Below are 24,399 nucleotides of genomic sequence, written 5' to 3'. Positions count from 1 at the left end.
GAACTAGAAAAAAGTCAGAACAGGGCAAATTTCAAATGCTCATATGTGAGTCCATTGGAATTTCTTGATAAGGGCTTCCAAAAGCATATCTCTATTGGGTTCCTCCTCATTTTTCTTTTGTCTGCCAAGGCTGGACTTGAGAATGATGGACTCAGGATTTTTTTTTTCAGGCATTTTGATAGTTGTTGGAGTGGTTAGAATCAGTGTCAGTTCCCTCTCAAAGGCTTCTTTCTAGATAAGGGGAGAAAACAAATGTATCCATCATTTTAGAGCAATAGCTGGTTGTCTCCCTTAGCTACAGGTGGGCACTACAGTATTAGAGACCAAGATTTGAAATCTTATATCTGAGCAGCACTTGCTGGTTAAGAATAGATTACTTTTCTAAAAGTGACCTATATAACTTTTAAAAATTCTCTGAAAAAAATTTTATGGTACCGGTTTCCAATAGAAATATGATACAAGTCACATGATTTAAAAAAATTTAATATTAACATTAAAGTAGGGAAAAATAAGTGAAGTTAATATTGTCCCCTAATATCCAAAATACAAACATTATCAATATAAAATTAATAGATTGCATATTTTTTCATATATGGCCTTAGAAATCCAGTGTGTACTGTGCACTTGGTGCCCTTTCTAAAGCTCACATTTCACATGATTGTCAGTCTTGCATGATACTGTCTTATAAGAAATATTCTCTAATCAATTCAATTTAAGAGACATCATTTTGAGTACAGTATTATTAAATATTTGTTCCTAGGGTTACATTGACAAATATAAATGGCACCTGTTTTGGCTAACTTTGCAGTCAGACATACATGTTTTAAACCACAGAGATGTACTCAGACTTCACTCTTAAAGATTTTTATTTAGATGATATCTCTGATTATAATTAGTTCATTTTTAGAATCTGTACTGTGGGTGATTCCAAATATCTACTTAAATAAATGCTTATAATGAACATATATAAAAAATACTGACTACCATTGAGCTCTTGGCTCTGACCTTGTTAAGAATTGTGAGATACATAAAACAATAAGCCCTTGCTTCTCTTCTTCGATGAAACCCTAGTTGGGTGAAAATATATAAACAAAGTATAATTCCTTGGGAACAAAGTCTCTTTGCTCCATCTAGAACCAGTGGCAGTATACTAGAACACAGATTTTAAGTTTGTAACTTCATCACCCAACTAGCAACCCAAGAAAGGCAAGATAAAATATTATACCACATACTACTAGCTTTAAGTCACCTTCCTTTTGGTCAAGAATTTGCTTCATTGCTATAAACCTTTTACCATCTCCCTAAGTTCAGAATTGATCTTGATGGTTTTAGGGTGTGTGTTTGTGTTTCTGGTGAGGAGTGAGCCTGATATTCTGCCATTTTTGCTGATATCAGTCCTTGGAGTAACTGTTTTTAAAACCAGACTTCTTCCCACTTTTTACTGTTTATGAGAAATGGTAATTAATTCACAATGAAAAAAAAAGTCAATGATATCTATAATAACTAATGTGTATTGTTTATCATGTATTAGGCATTGTTCTAATCATTTCATTCATCTTCAAAATAACAATTTCATACGAATTATTATTTGGTACTCTTAACATAAAAGGAAACTGGGCTAGGTGTGTTTAACCAGTTCCTTCCTTGATTTCATGGAGTAACTAAGTCAAGCAGCCTACCTAGCTCCAGAGGCTATACTCTTAGCTATGCTTTCTGTATAAACCCTTGCTAAATAAGTATAAATCCTTGCTAAATGACCCTTGCTGAATTAACTCAGTCATAAATCAAACTCAACACAAAATGCAGCCTGATGAAGAACTGAAGCTACAACATTCTCTATTGAACATTTTAAATATTTAATATCTAGGACTGGAGAGATGGCTCAGTGGTTAAGAGCACTGACTACTCTTCAAATGACATGAGTTCGACTCCCACCACCCACATGGCAGCTAACAAACATCCGTATCTCCAGTTCCAGGGGATCTGATGCCTTCTTCCGACCTCCATGAGCATCATGACACGGGTGCACTTACACCAACACACTCATACACACAAAATAAAAAAATAATAAAATTAAAAAAAAAAAATTTGATGTCTAAAGACACATTTTTCTATAGCATTAACAGTATGTGGGTTAATTTTTTTTTCTTTTCATATTTTAGGTCATCAAGAAAATAACAACTTCTGTTCAGTTAATATAAATATTGGCCCAGGTGACTGTGAATGGTTTGTTGTTCCTGAAGGTTATTGGGGTGTTTTGAATGACTTCTGTGAAAAGTAGGTGTCCACACTAAATTTTCTTTAAATATAATTATTATAAAACATTAACTGTAAAGGACAGCTTACCAAACCAGATACCCTAATGTGGCTACATAGCCAGTTTTCAATTACCATCCAGCAGAAAAATTCATGTTAAATTACCTAATTCCATACCTGTTATTTTATGTCTCTAAAAATACCTCTAAAAAAGGTACCAAGAAAACATCCATGAAATAGTAGTCATGAGTTTAGAGGTTAAAAGATTGAGTCATTAGTTTCATTTTTAAAGTGATATGTGAATATGTGTTCCTTTGAAAGGTGTGTATTCTCTAAGAAAACTTGTTTTATAAATGATTTTAGAAAATGAAAGAAATTCTGTAATTAAGTATGCCTTAGAGTTGGGACTAACTGAGGCCTGAACTTAGTACTCTTTGCTTTATTATCATGATATAATTCTTTTAAAAACTGGCAACTTTGGGGATGGAGATAATGGCTTAGTGGCTAAGAGCACTGGCTGCTCTTGCAGAGTACCCAGGTTTGATTCCCAGCACCCACATGGTGGCTAACAACGGTCCATAACTCCAGGTGTAGGGTTTCCAACAACTTCTTCTGAGGTTGAGGGGCTTTGAGGGGCTTTGAATGACATGGGTGCACCTACCCACATGCAGGCAGTGTACTCATACACATAAAATAAAAATAATAAATAATTTTTTAAACTAAAAATAATACTGGCAACTTTTCCTATAAAAGGATGTTATTTGATTAACTGCTTCAGATTTTATCTAATCAAAGAATATATGTAGTAGAATAGTGCCGCCTTTAAGATTATAGATAAATTATCCTTTATTTCTGTATCTTGTGTTAAAGAGTACTTTGAAAAATTTTAATGGGTTTAAATTTAATTTCTCTAGATAGAACTATGTTCTTTCTTTTCCTAAATAGTACTCAATTTGTAAGTAGTTAACGTTTTCATCTAGTAGTAACATTAAGAAGTAAAAATGAAAAGTGTAAATTATTTACATATTTGATATTTTGTTCCATCTAAGTTAGATGTATGAGGAGAACCCACTGAGAATGTGTATGTATGAAATTTGGAAGCTCAGTATACACACATTTCACATACCAGCTTGTAGTTTCTTTAAGAATTTTTGCTGTAAGTCTTTGCATTTATTCAGACATGCTTCCTAGTTGAAAAAAAGAAAGACTCCTCCCCCATTTTTTAAAAATATAAGCAAAAGAGATAATCACCATATACTGGCTTCACTAACACCAGATTTCATTTGGTGCCAGAAAATCAGAGATGAAATTTAGATTCAAACGTATTGATGAAGTAACCTTCTCTATTTCAAACTGTACCATGTTTTATGAATTGGTAGTATTGTGGTAGTAGAAGAATGCCCATTCTACTACAGAAAGATTTTTCTTAAATTTTCAGATAATAGTATGTTGATGCAGCTATAGTGCAATGATCTTTGCTCATTATTTCCACATAATAATTGGTTAGGGTGAGTTTTCTTTCCTATCTAAATGGTGAGGTGTCTTGGGAACAAAGACAATTAGAATAATAAGCAGATGATGCTTGAGTTTAGGAGTAAGAAAATTTCAACCTAATATGATGGGTTTGATAAATATAATAGCTAAGTTATGGAACTATTATTTGGTATTAGAGCATTTGACTGTAATTTTGCTTCACATAAATATTGTTGCTTCTGGTGCTGTATAATTTATTTTTTGACTTAAATATCTATCTTGAAATCTGCATTCTTTTTAATATATAATTCTTTCATGGGTTCATTTTAACTTGTTATTTGGGATTACTTGCCTTCTTTTAGTTAGAAATTTTTTTCAAGTTTTATAATGGCACAAGAGTGAAAATAGGACTAGGATTTGTGTAAATAACCATTTTTTGCTTTATAGGCAACCTTTTTTTGGACTGTACTTACTTAGCCATAACACAAACAGTAAGCCTGTAAGTCTGTCCTTATCTCCTTGCAATTAGATTGTCATTAACAAGTCTGTTCTAGACTTGAAAGAGTAGCCTAGTGGAGGGGGGGAACACACCATGACACACATGTGGAGGTCAGAGGACAACTTGAGGGAGTCTGGTGTTCTCTCCACCGTGTGGGTATCAGAGATTGAACTTGGGTTCTCAGGATTTGCAGCACATGCCTTTACCCATGAAGCCATCTCCTTGCTGGCCCTGCTCTTTTAAAGGAAGGATTAAAGGGACTATGATTCTATTTAGGTCATGAATTTTTCCCATAAAATCTCAGATAATAGGTATTTTACAGTTTATATGGTCTTTTTCATGATTGTCTCATTGTAATACAATATGTAAATGTCTATGTTCTAATAAAATTTATAAGAACTGGCATAATGGTCTGTGGACCATAGTTAATTTCAGAGTACATTTTATCATATATTTTAATCTAAGACATAAGGCTACTTTATTAGATCTTAAGGAAATATTTCCACTATATAAGTTCTTCCTTTCCTAAAATATAAAATTTGATGTAGTTAATTGAAACTTAGGAAATTCTTTTATAGGAAAAGTTGATATATAGTTTATGAAGTACCTCATATCATGAGTAGGAATAATAGTCAAATGTTAAGATAGAAGTTTAGTAATATGTTCTGTGAAATGTTTCCAAAGTATGGTGGTCATGGCTATTGATCATGATGTATGTGAGTGTATTTTCCACTGCATAGTTTTAAATCACCTGATCATCGAAACCATCTGACATCTCATTACCCTTTTCCTCCTTATGATACAAAGCAACCATAGAGACCCTCTCTTAGAAATTGAGGGGAGTTTCTAGTACTTACATTGCCATAGTGTTCCTATTTATGGATTTAAATACCATCTTCATCTTCCATTTTATCTTTTAATGATTTCTAGATACTGTAGGGAAAGAGTTCTAGATAAAAAAATAAATAACCTTTACTGAACTTTGAAGTTCAGGTAGTCACGTGAAACTTCAAAGTAGCTATGTTTCATTTGAATCTTTTTGAGAAATCAATTTAAGCTAATAATACTGATTTTAGATAAATCATCCTGTACTTATCTGTAATTAATTTTACTCTTTACATACATATAAATTTTCGTTACAATATCAGTTAAGTTTCACTGAAATGAATTAGCATTAAAAACTTGATATTTTCCAGTTTTATATGGAATTTATTAGAGTCTTTGATCCATTTGCCTTATTTTTCTTATTTCAGAAATAATTTGAATTTCTTAATGGGTTCTTGGTGGCCCAACCTTGAAGATCTTTATGAAGCAAATGTTCCAGTGTATAGGTTTATTCAGCGACCTGGAGATCTGGTCTGGATAAATGCAGGCACTGTTCATTGGGTTCAGGCTATTGGCTGGTGCAACAACATTGCTTGGAATGTTGGTCCACTTACAGGTATTTTCGAAGAATATACTTAGAGAACAATTGAATTTATAAGTGCTTATATCTAATAGATGTATTTTTTTCCTTTAAATAAATTTTGCTAAATATCAGAAGAAAAATGTTTTCCTGCATACAAATTTAATTTACAGTTTAAATTAAATGTAAGTTAACAATTGAAAATCCAAGACCAGAGATCCTTAGCAAATGACAAGTTTTACATATTTACATACATGGAAAATATACTTGTAATAATTTTTAGAGTTTGCAATTTTGTTTTATGAAAGAAACAGTTTATGAGAGAAAAATCAGTAGAAATGTATTCTTTTAGATTTTTCTTTTTTCCTATATCATGTGAGTAGCCCTGTTGTGCCAAAATCAGTTAAAATTATGCCTACCATCAGGCAAAATTAAGACTGTTGCCTTTGGAGCCAGAAAGATCTGGATTGCAGCCAGGATGTGGCTTTTGTAAGTTTGGGCAAATTAATATCTCCAGCCCTTGGTTTCTTCATCTGTATAGTGGATATAATAAAATCAGTAATGTGATGGTAAGAATTAAATGACAAAATGGAGAGAAATTAAACAGTGCCTAGCACATGAGGATAAATAGCATTCTTTGTATGATTACTAGTGATATTATTACCATAATTATGAAACATAATTATTTTTATAGTGTTTTGAAGTTTTCAAAAATGGTATTGAAGATATCACATGAGAAGGTGATGGGGTTATCTTCATATCTTTTAGTACTTCTGGGGTTTTTTTAACCAATTGTTTGTTTGTTTTTCCTAGCCTGCCAGTATAAGTTGGCAGTGGAACGGTACGAATGGAACAAATTGCAAAGTGTGAAGTCAATCGTACCCATGGTTCATCTTTCCTGGAATATGGCACGAAATATCAAGGTCTCAGATCCAAAGCTTTTTGAAATGATTAAGTAAGTGTTTTCTAAAACTGATATACTCGCTTTCTTTTGGGAGAGTAACTTTTAAATACTTTTTTTTCTCTATAGAATTATGTTGATATTAAAACAAGATGATCTAGAAGTCTACCAAATATGAGTCTACATGCTAAAACACTTTCCCTTCCAAATAGTCCACTTATGGTTTAAGAGAGGAATAAAGGCATAAATGGTTTTATACCAGAAGGATCCCCACTGTTACCTGAACCACTATATTTTCCAGGAGAATTTTAATTGTAATATTCAAGGTTTGCTTTTATGGAAGAATGACATCACAGAATAGTGGCTGTCACGGAGAACTTACTTGTTAACCAGGGATTCGACTAAAATGTCAGTTTTTTATGCTTTCATTATCTTGTAACTGTTCCCTGTTTAAAGCCTGTTTTTAAGCACTATGTATGTTTATATAAATTCTTACCTGGTGACTTAGTTTCAATACATGTACACTAATAACTATCTCATTGTCAGTTTCTATTTAGAACTAATATTTTCAGACAGTTCTTTACAGCAGTATAAATTTTACTCAAAAAAGATAGAGAATTATGTTGAAAGAAATATGGGAAATGAGGGCTGGGGAGATGGTTCATTCAGTAAATTCCCTGCTGCACAAGCGTGAGGATCCAAGTTCAGAGCTCCAGAATTCATGTAAAAAGCTGAGCATAACATTTCATGTCTATAACCTCAGTCCTGGAGGGCATAGACAGAAGTGGATCCCTGAAGCTTATTGGCCAGCCAGCATAACTAAATTGATGAGCCCAAGAGTCATTGAGAGACCCTGTCTCAAAAATTAAGCTTGAGAGCCATTGAGGAAGACAGCTGACAACTTCTGGCCCTCACACATATGAGCGTGTACATGCACCAGCACCAGCACCCACATTAAATATGAATATACACCACACACACACACACACACACACACACACGAGAAAAACAAATACAGGAAATATTAGATTAAATTGAGAAAGTCTTTTATCTTTTGGAAAAATTTTTAGACATTATATGTTGATATGTTTTGCTTGTAGGAGAGAAGTTACTTTTATTAAGCCAAACTAGGTATGTTAATTTAGTCAGTGTATCTTATTAAAATGATTTTAAACCTAAATCCAAAACTTTATTGAAACAAAATTTGTGTGGACAGGGTAGCATGCCTGTGAACTCTCTTATGGCAATCTTTTATTTGGTCCCAAGCACAAATAGTATGTATAGGAATACAGAAAGGTACAACAACAACAAAAAAAAAAATCAAAGCATAGCAGGTAATGTACAGAACCCTTTAAAGTATTGGATTCTAGGCACCATACTATTCTCTCTGTATATGTAATTGGTATTGGGTGGTAATTGCCTTATTCATTTAACCTATTGCATCTCAGAATAAACTTAAAGTACCATATTCATTGGGGTTGGTTGGTTGGTTTGTGTCAGGTTGTTTGGGTTGGGGAGGTAGCCTGAGGTCTGTGTTTGTTGAGTAAGTTGGAAGTAGGTATAAACTGCATGCTTATCAGATTTCCTAAAGGTAAACAGATGATATAGTTTACTGATTCATTTATATTTGTTTTTGTGTTACTTCAGGCTGGCCTAGACCTTACTATGTAGTCTTGAACTCTTGGCAGTCCTTCTTGCTTTTGCCTCCTGAGTGCTGGGATTACAGGTGTGAGCCACCACACTGGTGAGATGGTACAATTGAAAAAGCTGTTATGTAACAGCTATGTAGATTAGATTAAAAGTGGCTCATTACATTTTGGATAGATGAAGCTTTTATAATTGGAAAGGATTTTAAAGTCAAAATTCCTACTTAAAACAGTAACCCTCTCTTAAATTTACATAATTTGTGATCATCCAGCAACTTCTTGAGAATTTTCTTGTCCTTAGTTGAAAATTCTTTACACATTTCTCTAAAATGTGACTTTTCACCCCAATTCTCAAGATTGATAAGGAATAAACCCATTCAACTCTTTCTTCTTTAGTGTTATGAAGTGTTGGGCACCTGTATTTGTCTACTCTCCATTTGACCATGTTATTGTAATGTCTAAACATCTGAATCTTGATTGCATTCCTCATTCTATTAAGAATTCTGCTCCCAGTTTGAATTGTCAGATGTGATTAGGAAGTTCTTTTTATCAAACCAGTTGAAAATGTTACCCACAGATCCAAACTCCTAGATCTTATTTCATACGATTCTTTTTTAAACTGCATTTAGCCATTGCTAAGAAGTATGCTTTTTTACCAACTAACGTTGCTTCCATTCTTTGATTTAATGAGTATCTCCTGACTGGCTACAAGGGTCTGTGCTACAGGAATAATAGATATCTGGGATAGGTCCAAGTAGTGTACGTAAGTTAATAGATTGAAAGAAATGCAGTGATAAATCCGTTGGCGTCTCAAAAAATCTTTTTTAGGCTGTGAGTTCTTCTAGTTCAATCCCCAGTAATGGCAAAATAAACACGCTCTGCATTATAGAAAGATATATAATTTTTATAAAGTTTGAAATTTCAGAGACAGGATAAGGAGAAAGAAATAACAAAGCCAGTTATGTGTATGACTGTATTGCCTACATGTATGTAAGTGCTCCTATGTCGTGCAGTGCTCAAGGAGGTCAGAAGAAGGCATGGAACTGGAGTTACAGACAATTGTTACACTCCGTGTGGGTGCTGGGAATCGAACCTGGGTCCTCTGCAAGAGCAGCCAGTGCTCTTAACTGCTGAGCCATCTCTTCAGCCCCTAATACCAAATTCTTAAACCATTAGAAAGATGTCTAGTTTCCTCCAAAAAGTAATAATACATGTACATTATTAAAACAGTCACATTTTTCTCCGCTGAGGGAATGACTGTCTTCTTCAGTTGAGCGCCAAGCAAATAGTTGGCATACATAGAAAGGTCATATTGTATGGAAAAATGGCAATCTTCAACTATTAAAATACTCCCAGTGATAAGCTCTTTACACTCTGAGAGGCGCAGGGGAATTCTGGCTCTCTAGATGGGTAACAAAGGCATGAATGTTCACTCCAGGTCATCCTCTGTTCTGCTGTCATTCTCTCTCCAACACCTACCTCTCTTGCCCTCTCTTCTGACTTCCTATTTTATGTCTTTACATGAACTTAAATGTGAATATGGTATAACTCTGCTATATGTATATTGGCAACAGTGTACATTTTGGCTTGAGCACAATATGTGTGATGAGTAGTAGAATACAGTAGAGTTGTAAATGTTGGCTAGAGGCCAATGATGGATGCTTTGTGTATCAAACTTAAACGTTGTTCTATCGGAGAGCTCTTTTGACTTGTGTGTGTGTGTGTGTGTGTGTGTGTGTGTGTGTGTGTGTGTGTGTGTTTAATATTTAAATATTTTGGATTTTATAAAGATCTTAGCAGTAAAATGAATATAATAAACTTACAAATGAGATGAATTAGAAATAATGCTATTATGTCACTGAACTTGCTACTTAGCCAAATACTAAACACTTGGCTATAGAGTAAGGCCCTGTCTCCAAAACAAACACTGCATTTTGAACCCTACTTTACATCTGACCCTTCCTTCCTATGTTAACTCTTTCTCCCACTGTTCTCTTCACATTTATCTTTGAATTGTTTTCTATTTAATTTATCACTCTATAGTTTTAAGCTATCTTTAATATGAAGGAGCTGCAGTTTTTGTACCTCCTTTCTCCTTTGAAATGTAATGTATATATTGAGCATACAAATTATAGGCTCTTTTAAAGGGAAAAAACTTACCAGCAAAATATGAGAAGTGGGATGGAGAAGATAAAGTCTTAATTCTTTTCCTGAATTGTTGTTCTTACTTAAATACTATGAATCTACAATGTGTGTTGGGGAGGGGGTGATTTTTTTTTTAAGTTTTCATAATTAAATAGTAAATCAGTCTACCCAAAAAGAGTGTCAGCAAAATTACCTTGTATTTTCTCACCCCCTTCCTCAGCTCTATCCAGTTCTTTTCATTGGCTCATTCAGTAAAAAAAAATTTTCTGGATTGAGCACAAATGTGAAGGAGATTTGACTATTTAGCAGACTACCAAAAATAAATGGAGAACTAGTCAAAACATTAAAACATAGGATCCTTAATGAGGTGTGCAAAATTTTATGGAAAAAATTTATGAAAACTTTGGGATATTATAATGTCATTATGAACCTGTATTTTTACTGGGTGATTTAATAATAATAGGAAGGTAGTGTCTTGCTGCTACTTACTACTCATTATCATTTTGAGAATGAATTATCTGTACTTTAAACAAGTCAGCATTACTCTTGATGCCTTTTTTTCTCACACTTCAAAGTTCAAGTGGGATCTTGAAAGGAGCCATAAAGTCCTTTAACTGATTATGTCATTTAGTAAATCTCTTTTGCTTTCTACTACTCATCTCATACATTAGTCTTAGAAAAAAACCTCTTGGCATGAGTCAAAAAGATATTTATCTTGATTATTTCATTTATTTCATAAAGTAGTCAACTTGACTTGAAATGATCATGGCCTAAGTTCTTAATATGTTATTGGAAACTCAGTGAATAATGTTCTTTTGATTTCATTGAACTATTTAACAACTTTTTTCTGCATGTTCCATACATTACAAATGAACTTAGCACCATTGTCTTTATACTAAGCTTAGGTGCCTCTCTTGGGTTTAGGCTTTCATATTAAGAGTATAGATTTAAACTTGTTGCTAAGAATTTCAGACTTTAATTGATTACGTTTGCTAATGCGAATACTTTAGAATCTATAATAATCTATAATAATAATCTATAATAATATTTTTAATGATGGATAGAGTTGCATACTGTAGATCACTATAGCAAGATGAAGTCTTAAATGGAAGGCATAAGATTTCGAGGCATGAGTTTGAAGGTAATTGCTACAGTTTAGCCAAAGAGAGAAAAGGTTAGAAAGTAAACTGAACTTGATGATTAATTAGTGATGGCGGTGAAAAGGAAATCTTTATTGCCAGACTTTGGCTTAGACCATGTAATGAGACATTGATGCTTATTAATTAAATTGGGAGGTAAAGTAATATAGAAGGAAAGGAACTAGGTACAGGGAATGATGATTACCAATTTGGCTGGCTTTAATCCATGTAGAACTTGGAATTTTTCCTATGACTTAAATTTTTTAATTAAACAGTCAGATGAATGAATAGTTTTACTGACTTAGAAACAGTCTGAAATTCACATTTGTAGCTCTCAGATGGCTGATAGATAATTACTTCTCATGTGATACCTGTTATGATTTCTGAACTGTTAGCTTTTTTTTTTCTTTTAATAACTGTATCCACACAAAGAACTGAATTAAAGAAAACTTGAAAGTTTAGACTACTGATGTCTTCTTTTAATTCATTCATTCATCTATGACAGCTGGGGGGTGTAGATCAGTATGTCCAAGGCCCTGGATTTAGTTCTCAGCATGGGGGGTGGGGACACAAAAAAACAGTCATTCCATGTTAAAACATCTTATTCACTTTAAAAATATATAAAATTTATATTAACACATTACCGTCCATCCCAAACTTACTCTTTTTCTTCCAACTTGTAATTTGAAAAAATTTTAACTTCTTTGCCGCTTTTATTTAGCAGTGCCTATAGAGTCATGCATATACACAAAATTTTTGGTTGAGCCACGTGAGAAAGTAACTTGCAGATATTGTAACGTCTCTCCAGATACTTAATTCTGCATCTTGGAAGAATTTAAGTTTGGGACCATTCACCATACCTAAGAAACATGAAATTCAGTGGTATGAGTTAATGTACACACAGTCCATGTTCAGATTACCTTCCTGAAAGTGGGAAAAAAATTTCTCCAACTATGTAAAAATTTCTTTTCTTAGCTCTTGAATAACACCTCACCACACCACCCTAATTCAGATTGAAACAAAGTTCTTAATGAATTTGTATGTATTGGTTATATTGTCTTTATTCTGTTTTAAATATATAATCATAGCATTCTCTTTTTGAAGACAGCAGGCCTTTATGTTATTCCAAATTCCACAGTCTGAATTTTATTTATATTAAATATTTTGATGCAGAACTGTTCATAATGCTGAATTTGATAAACCACTGCCCCATTTCAGTAGAAGCTGTCAGATATTTTTCATTAGTGGGTCCTGAGTGAACTAAGATAGGCACTTTGAACTTAAGAATAGAGAGATAATTGCTACTTTTTATCCACCTTCATCAGGGCATAGAGCCTTTTCCCAGTGGTTTTAATTTTAAGAATAGGTTGATAGTGAATCAAAGGAAACTCTCCTTTGTAAATTTATATTCCTGTTTTCAGATACTTAAAATGCATTATTTTGGCATACATTTTCTCTTTGTACAGTATTAAGACTCGTATTCCTTATGGTTTAACTTTTACAGAACCTTTGAAAGTAATCAAAATGATAGTGTAGCAGATAAACTCTGGAAATTTGGTATTGACAAAATTTCCCTATAGATAAAGGTTTTCAGAATAGTCTTGTAAGTGCAGTTGAATGGTTTAATCTGGATAGTAGGTAAAGCCAGCCTCAACAGATACGATATAAATTGCTATAATCATGTTAAATGATTAGTGTTAGACTAATAAGTTAATAGAATGGCAGTGTGTTTTTGACAAATTGGAAACTGTTTTCTTCATCAGTAACTTTGTTAGTTTCACTTGCATCCCCGCAGCTCATTAAATATATCAAAAACAGTGTTGAGTGCATTTTCCTCTGAAAAGCTTAGTATTGGGAGGATTTAGATTTTGGAGGAGCATATCAGTTAATTTTGAGAATCTGTGTTCTGTTGAGTACCTCCTTGTAATCTGTTACATAATTATAAAATTACTAATGACATATTAGCTAATAGTTGAAAATAAATTCTTAGATTCCAGCAGTACCAAGTTCATTGAAAATCACTCTCCACAAACTGAAATTCATGTCATAACATTTTGTCATTCTTTTTATATTTATTTCTATTTTCAGAACTCCTTAAGATTTAAATTTATATAATGAGAACTAATGAAAGATAAAAGGCATCAGGATCCATTTAAAAGTTAAAATCAGTGGAAATAGTTCAATGTGTAGAAATGTGCAAAAACAATTTCACAACATATTCAGTAACATTACTAATAAAAAGAGGAAATACATCTGGGAGTGAATTTAAACAAGTTTTCTAATGGAACATAGTTAGGAATTCAAGACGCTCACAAATGGTCAGATGTTAATATGACTTGGGTTTTAAATAAAGCATAGATACCAGTTACTGAGCTTTAATTATAGGGTAATTTCATTTTTAAAATGCACCATCTTAAATATATAATGCTTTACGTGCTTTTTTTCTGTGCTCTTTTTTATGTGAGCACTATGTGTTCATTATTTGCCCTTTTTTATTTTCCTTAGTGTACAGTCTGTGCTCTTTAATATCCCAGTAACATGGACAGCACAGTGTGGCTGTCTGAAGTCCATTGTGCCTTTTTTTTAAAATATTTTATTTATTATTTTTATTTTATGTACATGAGTGTATTGCCTGCAATAAGTACACCTGTGTCATGCATTGCCCGCCAAGGTCAGAAGAAGGCATTGGATCCCCTGGAATTACAGTTACAGACAGTTGTTAGCTGCCATGTGGGTGCTGGGAATTGAACCCGAGTCCTCTGTAAGAGTAGTCTGTGCTCTAAACTGCTGAACTACCTCTCCACCCCACCCCAACTCCATTGTGTTTTGTATCTTAGCTTCTTCATTTACTGGTTGGTGAAGGACAAATAGAGATACTGATTACGTCTTTCTAACATGTCATTTAAGAGTGTTATGGTAGAAAGTTAATATTCATGGTCCTAGTACACTGATTCTTTTTTAAAAAAATATTTATTTTTTTATGTTATGTGTGAGTGTATTGCCTGCATGTGTGTAAGTGCACCATGTCATGCAGTGCCTGTGGAGATCAGAAGAGACAGAGAGGGTGTCGGATCCCCTGGAAGTGGAGTTATGGATGGTTGTTAGGCACCATGTGGGTGCTGGGAATCAAACCCAGGTCTTTTGCAAGAGCAGTCAGTGCTCTAATGACTGAGCAATCTCTTCAGGCCTCCTAGTATAATGATTCTTAAATGCAGGCAACTTTGCTTTCTGCAGGGCCCTTAGGGCAATGTCATAACTTGACTAGGAGGGTCTGCCACTAGCACTTTGGAGTAGGGACAATGCTAAACACCTACAGTACACAGGACAGTTCCTCACAATTAGGAATTGGCCAGCCTATAATACAAATTAAGCTGCAGTTGAGAAACTCTAAGAAATCTAGACTGAGCACTTTTTAAATAACTTCTTTCATTGTCATTTTCTTTTCAGTGTGTTAACTGTTGTACTTTCACGTGACACTAATTACAGGATCTTTTAAATTTAAGAAAAATGATACATTTAAATTCAGAAATTTCAACTTGTGTGTGAAATTACCATTTCTGAGATTACCATTTCCTCTTGACCTAAAAATATTCAGTTCAATTATTATGTAATTATTTTAACACAGTTTCAGAATTTGACATGAGTTTCAAATAATATGTTGGATAGCATGTGTTGTGAGCACTAATTGCAGTGCACTAATCTGAGTATTTTATGTAGAATCTGCAATCCTCATTATAGCACTACAAGTTAATTATCCCTTTTTATAGTTGACAAAAGTATGGCCCAGAGCATAAGAAATGTGTGTGGAGCTAGAGTTCGTACCCAAGCAATATAATAAAAAATAAAATGTGGCAGTTTGTGAACTTTAAATGTCTTGAGAAATATTTGCCATAAATCTTAAGCATTGTTTTTAGTTTTCATTACTTATGAAGTAAGACATTTGCACTGGTTCTTATTTATCTGGTCACAAGAATCACCTGGCTTTCTACTTAAACTAACTTTTCAAATTCAGTTTTTACCTAGTCAAAGCCCTATGGGAAGAACTCTGGGGAGCTCTTTCTTAATGATCTAGTGAAGCTTAGGATCAGGCAAGTTAGAAATGCTCTGAACTAGATGAGACTGTTTTTTAGGACTAAAATATTTTTTTAACTTTTTCTTTTACACATATTATAGGCTATTGCCTTATTTACATAATATGTACTTTATAATGAATACAGAGTTTTAAAATATAAACTGAAATGAGCTTAAGTGTTAATTTCCTTTTTGGTTCCCATTTTAAAGTTGGATAAATAAGATAGGTATTCTGCAGTTGTGTAGTCATAGTCAATTTTCCTAATAACTAACAGAATTTCTGACATTGTGCATAGATGATACAGAAAGACCAGTCCATAGTTAGCATACGTCATAGTGGTATAATCCTGGTGGTCATCTAATATGCTACTGGGATTTAATACCTAATTGTTTTAGATAATATTGGCCACATAAAATCTAGATTCTTTAACTCTGGATTCTCATGCTTTTAACATATTTGCTTTTATGTTTTCGGCCAGGAGGGAAAAGTTCCTGAATTTTATAATTTTATCATTGACTGAGACCTTGGTTTTCAGTCACATGTTTGATTTAAATGAAACTCTTAGATGCCTTAGTGATATTCAGATAGATACCCACTGTTGTTAAAGGAGAACACAATCCCGAAGTGACAGATAGCATAAGAGTTTTAAATGTTCATGTGTTGGTTTTTGTTTTGTTGCTCTTTCAGTTAAGAGTGACCTGTCAAGGCAAGCCACCTCTGGGTATTCTTTAAACTTATTAGTGACTGAGTTTATTACCATAAAGAATTTTAAAGTTCCATACCTGATTGACATGTTTTATCTGTCTCTATATCAGCATTTGGAAACTTATATTAGAAACTTAGTCAAGATGTCCCTAGAATGTCAGAGTAAATCCACTGTGTTGTCTTAACATCTATATAATGTTGTTAATGGCTTCGTTGCTGTTACTCCCTTGCCTCACAAACTTCACTCTAAAATTAAAGTTTCATAAGAAAAGTTATTTCAAATCAATCATTTGAAAATTATTCTCTAAACAATTTCCACACTACCACTTCCTGGCATTCTTTCTGCACAGAAGATGCTTTCCCCCATCTTCTTCCTGCTCAAATCTAAACAGATATATTCAAATTCAGAAATTCCAGCTACAGAACTGAAAACTGCAAGATTTCTATGTCCATTCATTAATCTCTCCCTCATTTTAGTCCATTGCATCCTACATCTATCTTTGACACATTTCTTCAACATGCCATCCCACTTAAGCTTCATCTTGTCACATCAGTGTTTGGCTGGAGTCGAGTCTACTGTGTAACCTCAAATGTACCAAACTTTCTGCCTTTCTGTGGTTGTCTTTTTTTTTTTTAAGGTTGGATCTTACTGGTGTCCCCGGCTGATGTCAAGCTTGTGGCTGTCTTCCTGCCTCTGCCTTTTAAGTAGTTTTTCATCCAGAAAGCTAAAAAGCAGGGCTTGAGTGTCAAAGAATTGTCTTTCTGTAGCTGCTAAAATAATTTCTTGACCCTGTTCCTAAAATGCACTTACACACAAAAGTAGCATTATTCATCTTCATTTTTGCGTTTTTTATTCATTTATTCTTTTCTTCTTAGCAAAATGTCTTCTTAATTGCCATCAGGTAGATTTATTAAAATTAAGCAAAATAAAATTGAGGTAATAGGAACCTTGGTTTTGACTTTTTACGTTTTATGTTTTAACTCTTCAACACATTCAGATGTGTTTAAGTAGAATCAAAATCTAGGGCTAATCAAAGCAATACTAGTTACTGTTGCATCTTGGATATATATTTGTGCCTTCCCTAGAATCCTTTTCCATGAATCTTTTTACTTGCTAGTTATTTTTCACTATTCAGTTAAATCACATCCTTTTTTTTCAGCCTGTTCGTTGCCTCTGTCTTTCTATATTCTCCATTTCAACTGCTAAATGCAGGATTTCACTGTTAAAGATAAAAGCAAGGAGAAATTGTACAGTGTTATGCATTGTCAGAAAATGAAATTTTTTTAAAATTCTGGTAGCACAGAAAATAAAAACTTTGGAGCTGATTGCCAAAGCAGACTGTTCAGGCACACTGTAACTGTAGTCCAACTGCCAAAGGAGTTGGTAGGATTGGCGGTGAAGGTTCATTTGCCAAGCAAATATGAAGTAATCTACAGAACCAAGACTCTGTTTTGGGAAACAAAACAAAGCAAAAAACCACCAAGGGATTGAGACTAGCACAGGGGAAAAAAAATAGTGTGAGACTGGTAAAGCTTGAGGTTTTCTCCTCCTACAAATGTAGTTCTGAGATCCCACTTTCCATTTGCAATATAAACCAAAGCCTCCTGCTGAGTAGTTAAGGACCTTAATTGGCATAACAGAAATGAGATACCACACACATACCACCTGTCTGGTTTTTATTATTTTTGTTTGCCCATGTGGGAGCATAATTGCATTTGTAAATCTTTCAGATATATCTGTAGTTTCCAGCATTGATTTCCTAAAAAAGGACAATGCTATTTTGAAGCTCTGCTTAAAAAACTTGTTAAGATTGGTGCCTTCACAGGTGATCTGTATGAGGGACAGAGTAGCAGGTGCTGTTTCTAATTAGATTAACTTGTTTTGCCATGATAAAAGTTTTTGCTTGCTACCTTGCCTGGTACCCTAAATATATACACATATATGCAATGCACACTTACTGTGATAACTGCCTTAGGTTTGACATGCAGTCACAGCCTAAAGCATTAGTTTTGTTTTTAATAAGTTAAACATTCAAAAATTACAGAAGCCAAATTCAGCGAATTACTTGAATATGGTTCTTAAGAAATTAACCTGCAACTGCAAAGTTGACAATGTTCCATTTTAAATAAGTTTATAGGTAAATAATAGCATATTTTTAATCATTATCCCCCAGAGATTAATATACATGGTTTCCAGAAATAGCAATACTTTAACACTATTAACTTTTAAAGGAAATTAAAAACTCATATTAATATTGGATCTTAATTGTTCAATAATCAAATATTTATTGAACACCTGCTGGGTGGCAGGCACTGTCCTAGGTAGTGAATAGAAGAGTAGACAACACGAATAAAATAGATAAGACTTGTTTTCAGGATACTCGGTTGGTAAACCTGTTTCCTTTTCTTTAGGGTATTTTCATTGTCTCTGAATTTTAGAACTGAAAATTGCTTTAGAGACTCATCTAGTCCAGCTTCTCTGTTCAAACAGAAACACGGAGTGCTAAGATTCACAGGAGAGTAAGAGGATTTAACAATTCCAAGTAATGCTAGCAAGCTAGGAAACTCAGCACAAATTGCTAAAATTTACTGTTTGTTAACAATCTGTGAGTTTAGAAAAGATAAATTACAAAAAAAAGACCTGTTATATTACTATAAGTGGATTCCCTTAAGTTAAAGTGAAGAAATCAGTATCTTTTTCTTCTACCACAGTGAAATCCATTTTTGTGTCCTGTAGTTAACTGAGTTTGTGAATCATTTTCTCCTCATGGACTTAAGAGTTATAAAAGCAACTACACAGATGATGCTACTAATTCGTGTCTAAGTAGTACAGATAGAAATGATGTGCCCTCCTGCCTGACTAGATCAGAGCTATTTGAATGGGGAATTCATACTCCTTACTTTAAGGTGAGGAAATTGATTCTTGGAGAGGTTTACTAACTTGCCCAAATAAGAGCCAAAGTTAGCAACTCATTTAAACAAAGGGTCAATTTTTATATAAGACCTTTGTTTTGATATTCAGATACTGGTTAATTGCTACTATAAATTATTTAATATCATCATCATTAGAGTACTGAACATTACCTTATTTTGTTTAAATCTGAGATTATCTGAAAAACTGACAAATGAGCTGGGCATAGCAATACAAGCCTGTAATTCCAGCACTCAGGACACTGAGACAGAATTGGCACAAACTTGAGGCCACCTTTGAATACATAGTGAGTTATATGCCAGCTTCAAGTATTTTGTTTGCAAAAAAGAAAAGAGAGGGAGGGGCCGGGAGAGGAAGGGAGACAGAGGGAGAACTAAGACATTAGAACCAAGTCTCTTGGCATTATTTCTAATTGGTATATCTTTTATGTAAAAATCATCCAGTGTTAAGTTGCTGGTCACAAATAATTTTTCCCTATAATAGGTATTGTCTTCTGAGAACTCTGAAGCAATGTCAGACATTGAGAGAAGCTCTCATTGCTGCAGGAAAAGAGATTATATGGCATGGGCGGGCAAAAGAAGAACCAGCTCATTACTGTAGCATTTGTGAGGTAAGTCATTTGTCTGGTAGATCATTAACAGAAGATAAACAACAAGGAAAGTTTAGTCTGAGATAGTAGATACTGAGCAATCTGATGTATACAGATGCCAGTAAACTGGGTTTACTTTGGTATAGCTCAGTGCATGTGAGTGTTTAGTCATCTCTGACAGGATTTACAATACATTTATCCATCTTATATGCAAGAGGAGCAGGGACAAAAAAAAAATGTGGTGCCTTTCTGAAGGAACTTAAATTCTACTTGGAGAAGACAAAATTATAAACTACTAATAGTACTGAACATCAGGCTGTAATGAATATGAAGGCAGACTTTCTGTTAGAAAAATACAGAGGGAAATAAATGATATAATTTTCCTGTCTGGTATTGACAGTAAGAGCTCACCAAAAACAAGCAAACAAACTCTTTAGCCTTCTCTGGAGGATAAGTATGAGTTGAACAGGCTACAAATTGCACTAGACAACATGACTGGGGAAGTGGAATGGTTTTATAAAGGGGCGGGTAGTCTGGTGTGGCTGCAATATAAACAGTGCTTAGTCTACTCCTAAGTCTAGGTGCTATATAGCTTTCAGTGCATCTTGAATGCTTTCAAAGAATGTGATATTCTAGAACCATTGAACCCACCAAATGCTTTTGAGAAGTCAGGAAAGTCAGATGTTTGTTTCAAAGAAAGGTGTAGTCAGAGAAAAGAGATAGGAAGGTATTACAGTAGTCTTGTAAGACATAATCCCATTGTTAGAATTCTCAATTAAAACTTGGCAATAGAACTATTTAAAAGATAAAATATTTAAAAATATCTAGAAGATAAAATCCATTAAAATGTAGAAATGAGGGACAAGTTGAAGAATGATTACAAATTTTTCTAGCTCAGGTCACTGGGTTCATATAGTTGCCCATTGATAATAATGGAACATATGAAGTCTGGGATCTAAAGTTGGATCATTAGATTTTTCTATCGTTGAAGAAATTCAAGGATAAGCCACAGATAGGGATATTGATAACGTTCCAAACCTTGAAATTTTGGAGTTCTGGTTTTGACTTTAATTTGAGGTGATTGAATTCATTGACTATTTTAATGGTGTGTAACCTGGTCAATATAAGTTAATCAGGGGATAAAGATATGTATTAAACTATAGAAAAAGAAAGAATATTTAAAGCTTCTCAGTATCTGAGAATAAATCCATCTACCACAATGTTTTTTCCTTATCCTGCCTGAACCTTAGCATGTCAATTCTTTTAGGATAAAAATATTATTTCTAAAATCATCTATGCTTGTGAGTATACTTTTTTGTACTAAGGATCATTAACATGAGATTTATAATTAAATATGTACTGTTACTTACCTGCCAGTTTTTTCATCTGTAATCAGATGTATTCATTCATTCCTCAAATGTATTTTGAGGTATGAGTAAGCACTACGCACTCTGAGATGCTCAGGCAATGCAAATATGAATACAGTTTTTGTCTTTGAAGAGCTCAGTCTATGGGGGAAGGCAAACATTTATACACAATACCCTGTAATAGATTATCATGGAGATGTGAAAGGAAAATAGTGATTACTTGTATCTGATTGTATGCTAATGTTTTTTATTTAAAACAGAAATAAGCTGACATTGATTAAACTTTCAAATTAAGTTTTGTCGGAGTTGTCATGATTATGTCACCTCTTTCGGCCATGGCTTGGGGTTTGATGCAACTTAAAGATTTTCAGTTTCACCCATGTTTTTAACAGTCCAAAGTTCTCATCATCTCTATTGACTCCATTTTTATTTGTGAAAACAGGTAGAAGTTTTTGATCTGCTTTTTGTCACTAATGAGAGTAATTCTCGAAAGACCTACATAGTACATTGCCAAGATTGTGCACGAAAAACAAGTGGAAATCTGGAAAATTTTGTGGTGCTAGAACAGTACAAAATGGAGGACCTGATGCAAGTCTATGACCAATTTACATTAGTAAGTGAAATCAACATGTGAGTACATAGCTAGCTGGGCTGTAAGGCAATAGTATTTGCTCTGCCACCATAAATAGGAGGTAATGAAATATGTAAAATTTCCTTTGACTCATCTCAGATAGTCTATGAGGGTGTATTTTTATTGTTCCTACCACCTTCACTTCCAAGTATTTATTTATTTATTTATTTTAGTCTTTTTGAGACAGTCTCCATGTAGCCCTGGCTGGCCTAGAACTCACCATGTAGACCAGGCTGGCCTCCATCCACCTGCCTCTTCCTCCCAAGTGCTGGACTCAAAGGCTGAGCCACAATGCCCAGCTCAAGTATTTATTCTAAAATTGACATAATGTATCTTTTTTGCTTTGCTTCTTAGATAAGACCAACCTAGACAGTATTAGTTACATTTTTTAAAACTTTGTGTGCTTTACAACACCATTGTGATGTTATTTCATGTTGGTTGACATATACTACTTCAGATTTTAGGGCTAATTGAGTTTGTTTAAAATTGTGTACTGGCAGATGTTTGAACCTCATGGGATTATTTGATGTTGCTTAACTTTCTGGCATGTTATATAACCTTATGAAATTCAAGTGTACTTACATATCACACAGTTTTTAAAAATTGCAAGTAGCAGGTTACAAATTGCAGGTGCTTGGGGAAAACATGTATCCTAGTAGATCTGAATAGAACCATAGACATAATTTATGAATTGATATTTTCCTCTAATACTTTGACATGTATGTAGTCAGAAATTCATTTTTTAAAAAATTTAGCTCCTGATCTTTTCACTTGAATGGTCTTCAAGATTGCTTGAAGAAAGAGAAAACTATCTAGAATTTATTGAACAAAATACATTACCTGCTTGATGGCAATCACTAGTTAAATTGTAATTAATTTGTTAAATTGATTTTCTAAAGGTCTCTCAAAGAAAGCAATCAAATAAGTGGTAAATAATGTTGCAAGAGTTTTTGAGTCCTTTTGGTGAAGGAGAACAAAAACTTCAGAAATACAGTGAATTAGGGATGCTCTTAGATTCTTAGAAAACAGCCAGGTAGAAAATATTGTTAAACAACACTGTTGAATTTTAACTGAGAATAATTTCTCCCAACTTCATAAACAGACACTATGTATTTGTAACTGTGAACTAGGGAACATGATTAACAGTGAGTAAACCGAAATAACCGTCTTTCTTTTATTTTCAGGCTCCTCCATTACCATCCGCCTCATCTTGATATTGTTCCGTGGACATTAAACATGAGACCTTTTCTGCTATTCAGGAAGTAACCCAGTTCTGCACCACTGGTTTTTGTAGCTATCTCGTAAGGCTGCTGGCTGAAAACTGTGTCTATGCAACCTTCCAAGTGTGAAGTGGCAACCAACTGGACAGGGAAGAGAGTACTTACTGCTCCTACTCCAGGACTCTAACAAAGCTAATCAACTGAACTTCAAAAAAACAATAATAATAAACTTCCATGTTTTGTATATATATATGACAACTGGCAACATCATACAGACTACTGACTTGAAGAAAACCTCTTTTATATTTCTCTATTTCTGGGCTGATAAATTTGTTTTCATCTGTCTTTTTCCCCCTTCACAATTTTCCTTGGAAAAAAATACTAGCCTAGCTGGTCATTTCTTTGTAAGGTAGTTAGCAATTTTAAGTCTTTCTTTGGTCAGCTTTTTCTTTTTTTCTTTTTTTTTTTTTTAATGTGAAAAATTAAGAAACTTTTTTACTGCTTTTATGTTTCTCTGTCTTGTTTTGAAATCATGATGGTTATACTTTTGGTTCCTAAATAAAACATTTTTAAAAATTAACAGCCAAGTCACAAAGATAATGGATTGCACATAGACTAAGGAATAAACTTCAGATTTGTGATTTTTGTTTCTAATCTTGATGTAAATTTACACTATTTATAAATACATATTTATTGCTTGAAAATATTTGTGAATGGAATGCTGTTATTTTTTCCAGATTTACCTGCCATTGAAATTTTAAGGAGTTCTGTAATTTCAAACACTACTCCTATTACATTTTCTATGTGTAAATAAAACTGCTTAGCATTGTACAGAAACTTTTATTAAAATTGTTTAATGTTTAAAGAGTTTTCTATTGTTTGAGTTTCAAAAAGAATTTATGTACAGTGCCCAATTTTTGTTCACTTTTCAAATCTGATTATATATATTTTATATATACTTATGTCTGTATATATAATATATATAGAAATCTGGACATATATGTATAAAGATTTAGAACTTAAATTTTTCTTGTTTTAAGTTTCACATCTATGGTAGATTTTTGAGGTGTCTACTGTAAAGTATTGCTTACAAAAGTATGATTATTTTTAAAGAAATATATATGGTATGTATCTTCAAGACCTAAAATGTCAGACTGGTTTATTGTTAAATTGCAACTACTGCAGTGACAGACCAATAAAACAATTGCTGCCAAAATGTGGTATAATAGAAAACAAATAGTGATTGAACTTAAAACTTTAAAGGGACTGTTACATGGGCTTGACAAATCCTGTACATCTCTTAGTAGGATTTTATATGGGAAAAAGGATTCCAGAATGAAGGGCTCTATTTTAGAATGCAAATAAATCAAGAGTTATTTTTTAATGTTAGGCAATTTGAAATCTTATGCTTTGCTGCTC

At 33.5% G+C, this 24,399-nt stretch overlaps 1 protein-coding gene across 14 annotated transcripts in view; it reads left to right on the top strand.

The window, feature by feature from the left end:
• Window positions 1-24,196, top strand: part of Kdm6a (lysine demethylase 6A) — a gene marked incomplete at its 5' end in the record, with an annotated part of 60,197 nt that extends 36,001 nt beyond the window's left edge. For 8 of the 14 annotated variants that reach the window (XM_017797427.2, XM_017797426.2, XM_017797424.2 and 5 more), the window contains 6 exon segments: window positions 2,163-2,277; window positions 5,482-5,669; window positions 6,447-6,588; window positions 19,657-19,783; window positions 21,572-21,742; window positions 22,945-24,196. In XM_017797427.2, coding sequence (XP_017652916.1) covers window positions 2,163-2,277; window positions 5,482-5,669; window positions 6,447-6,588; window positions 19,657-19,783; window positions 21,572-21,742; window positions 22,945-22,974 — 773 coding nt within the window. 14 annotated transcript variants of the gene reach the window in all.
• Window positions 24,197-24,399: the final 203 nt, after the last annotated feature.

The sequence above is a fragment of the Nannospalax galili genome, unplaced genomic scaffold, assembly GCF_000622305.1.
Source record: "Nannospalax galili isolate Female #2095 unplaced genomic scaffold, S.galili_v1.0 scaffold575, whole genome shotgun sequence".
NCBI lineage: Eukaryota > Metazoa > Chordata > Mammalia > Rodentia > Spalacidae > Nannospalax > Nannospalax galili.
Note: the sequence above shows the minus strand (reverse complement) of the source record. Positions and strands in the feature narration are given on the sequence as shown.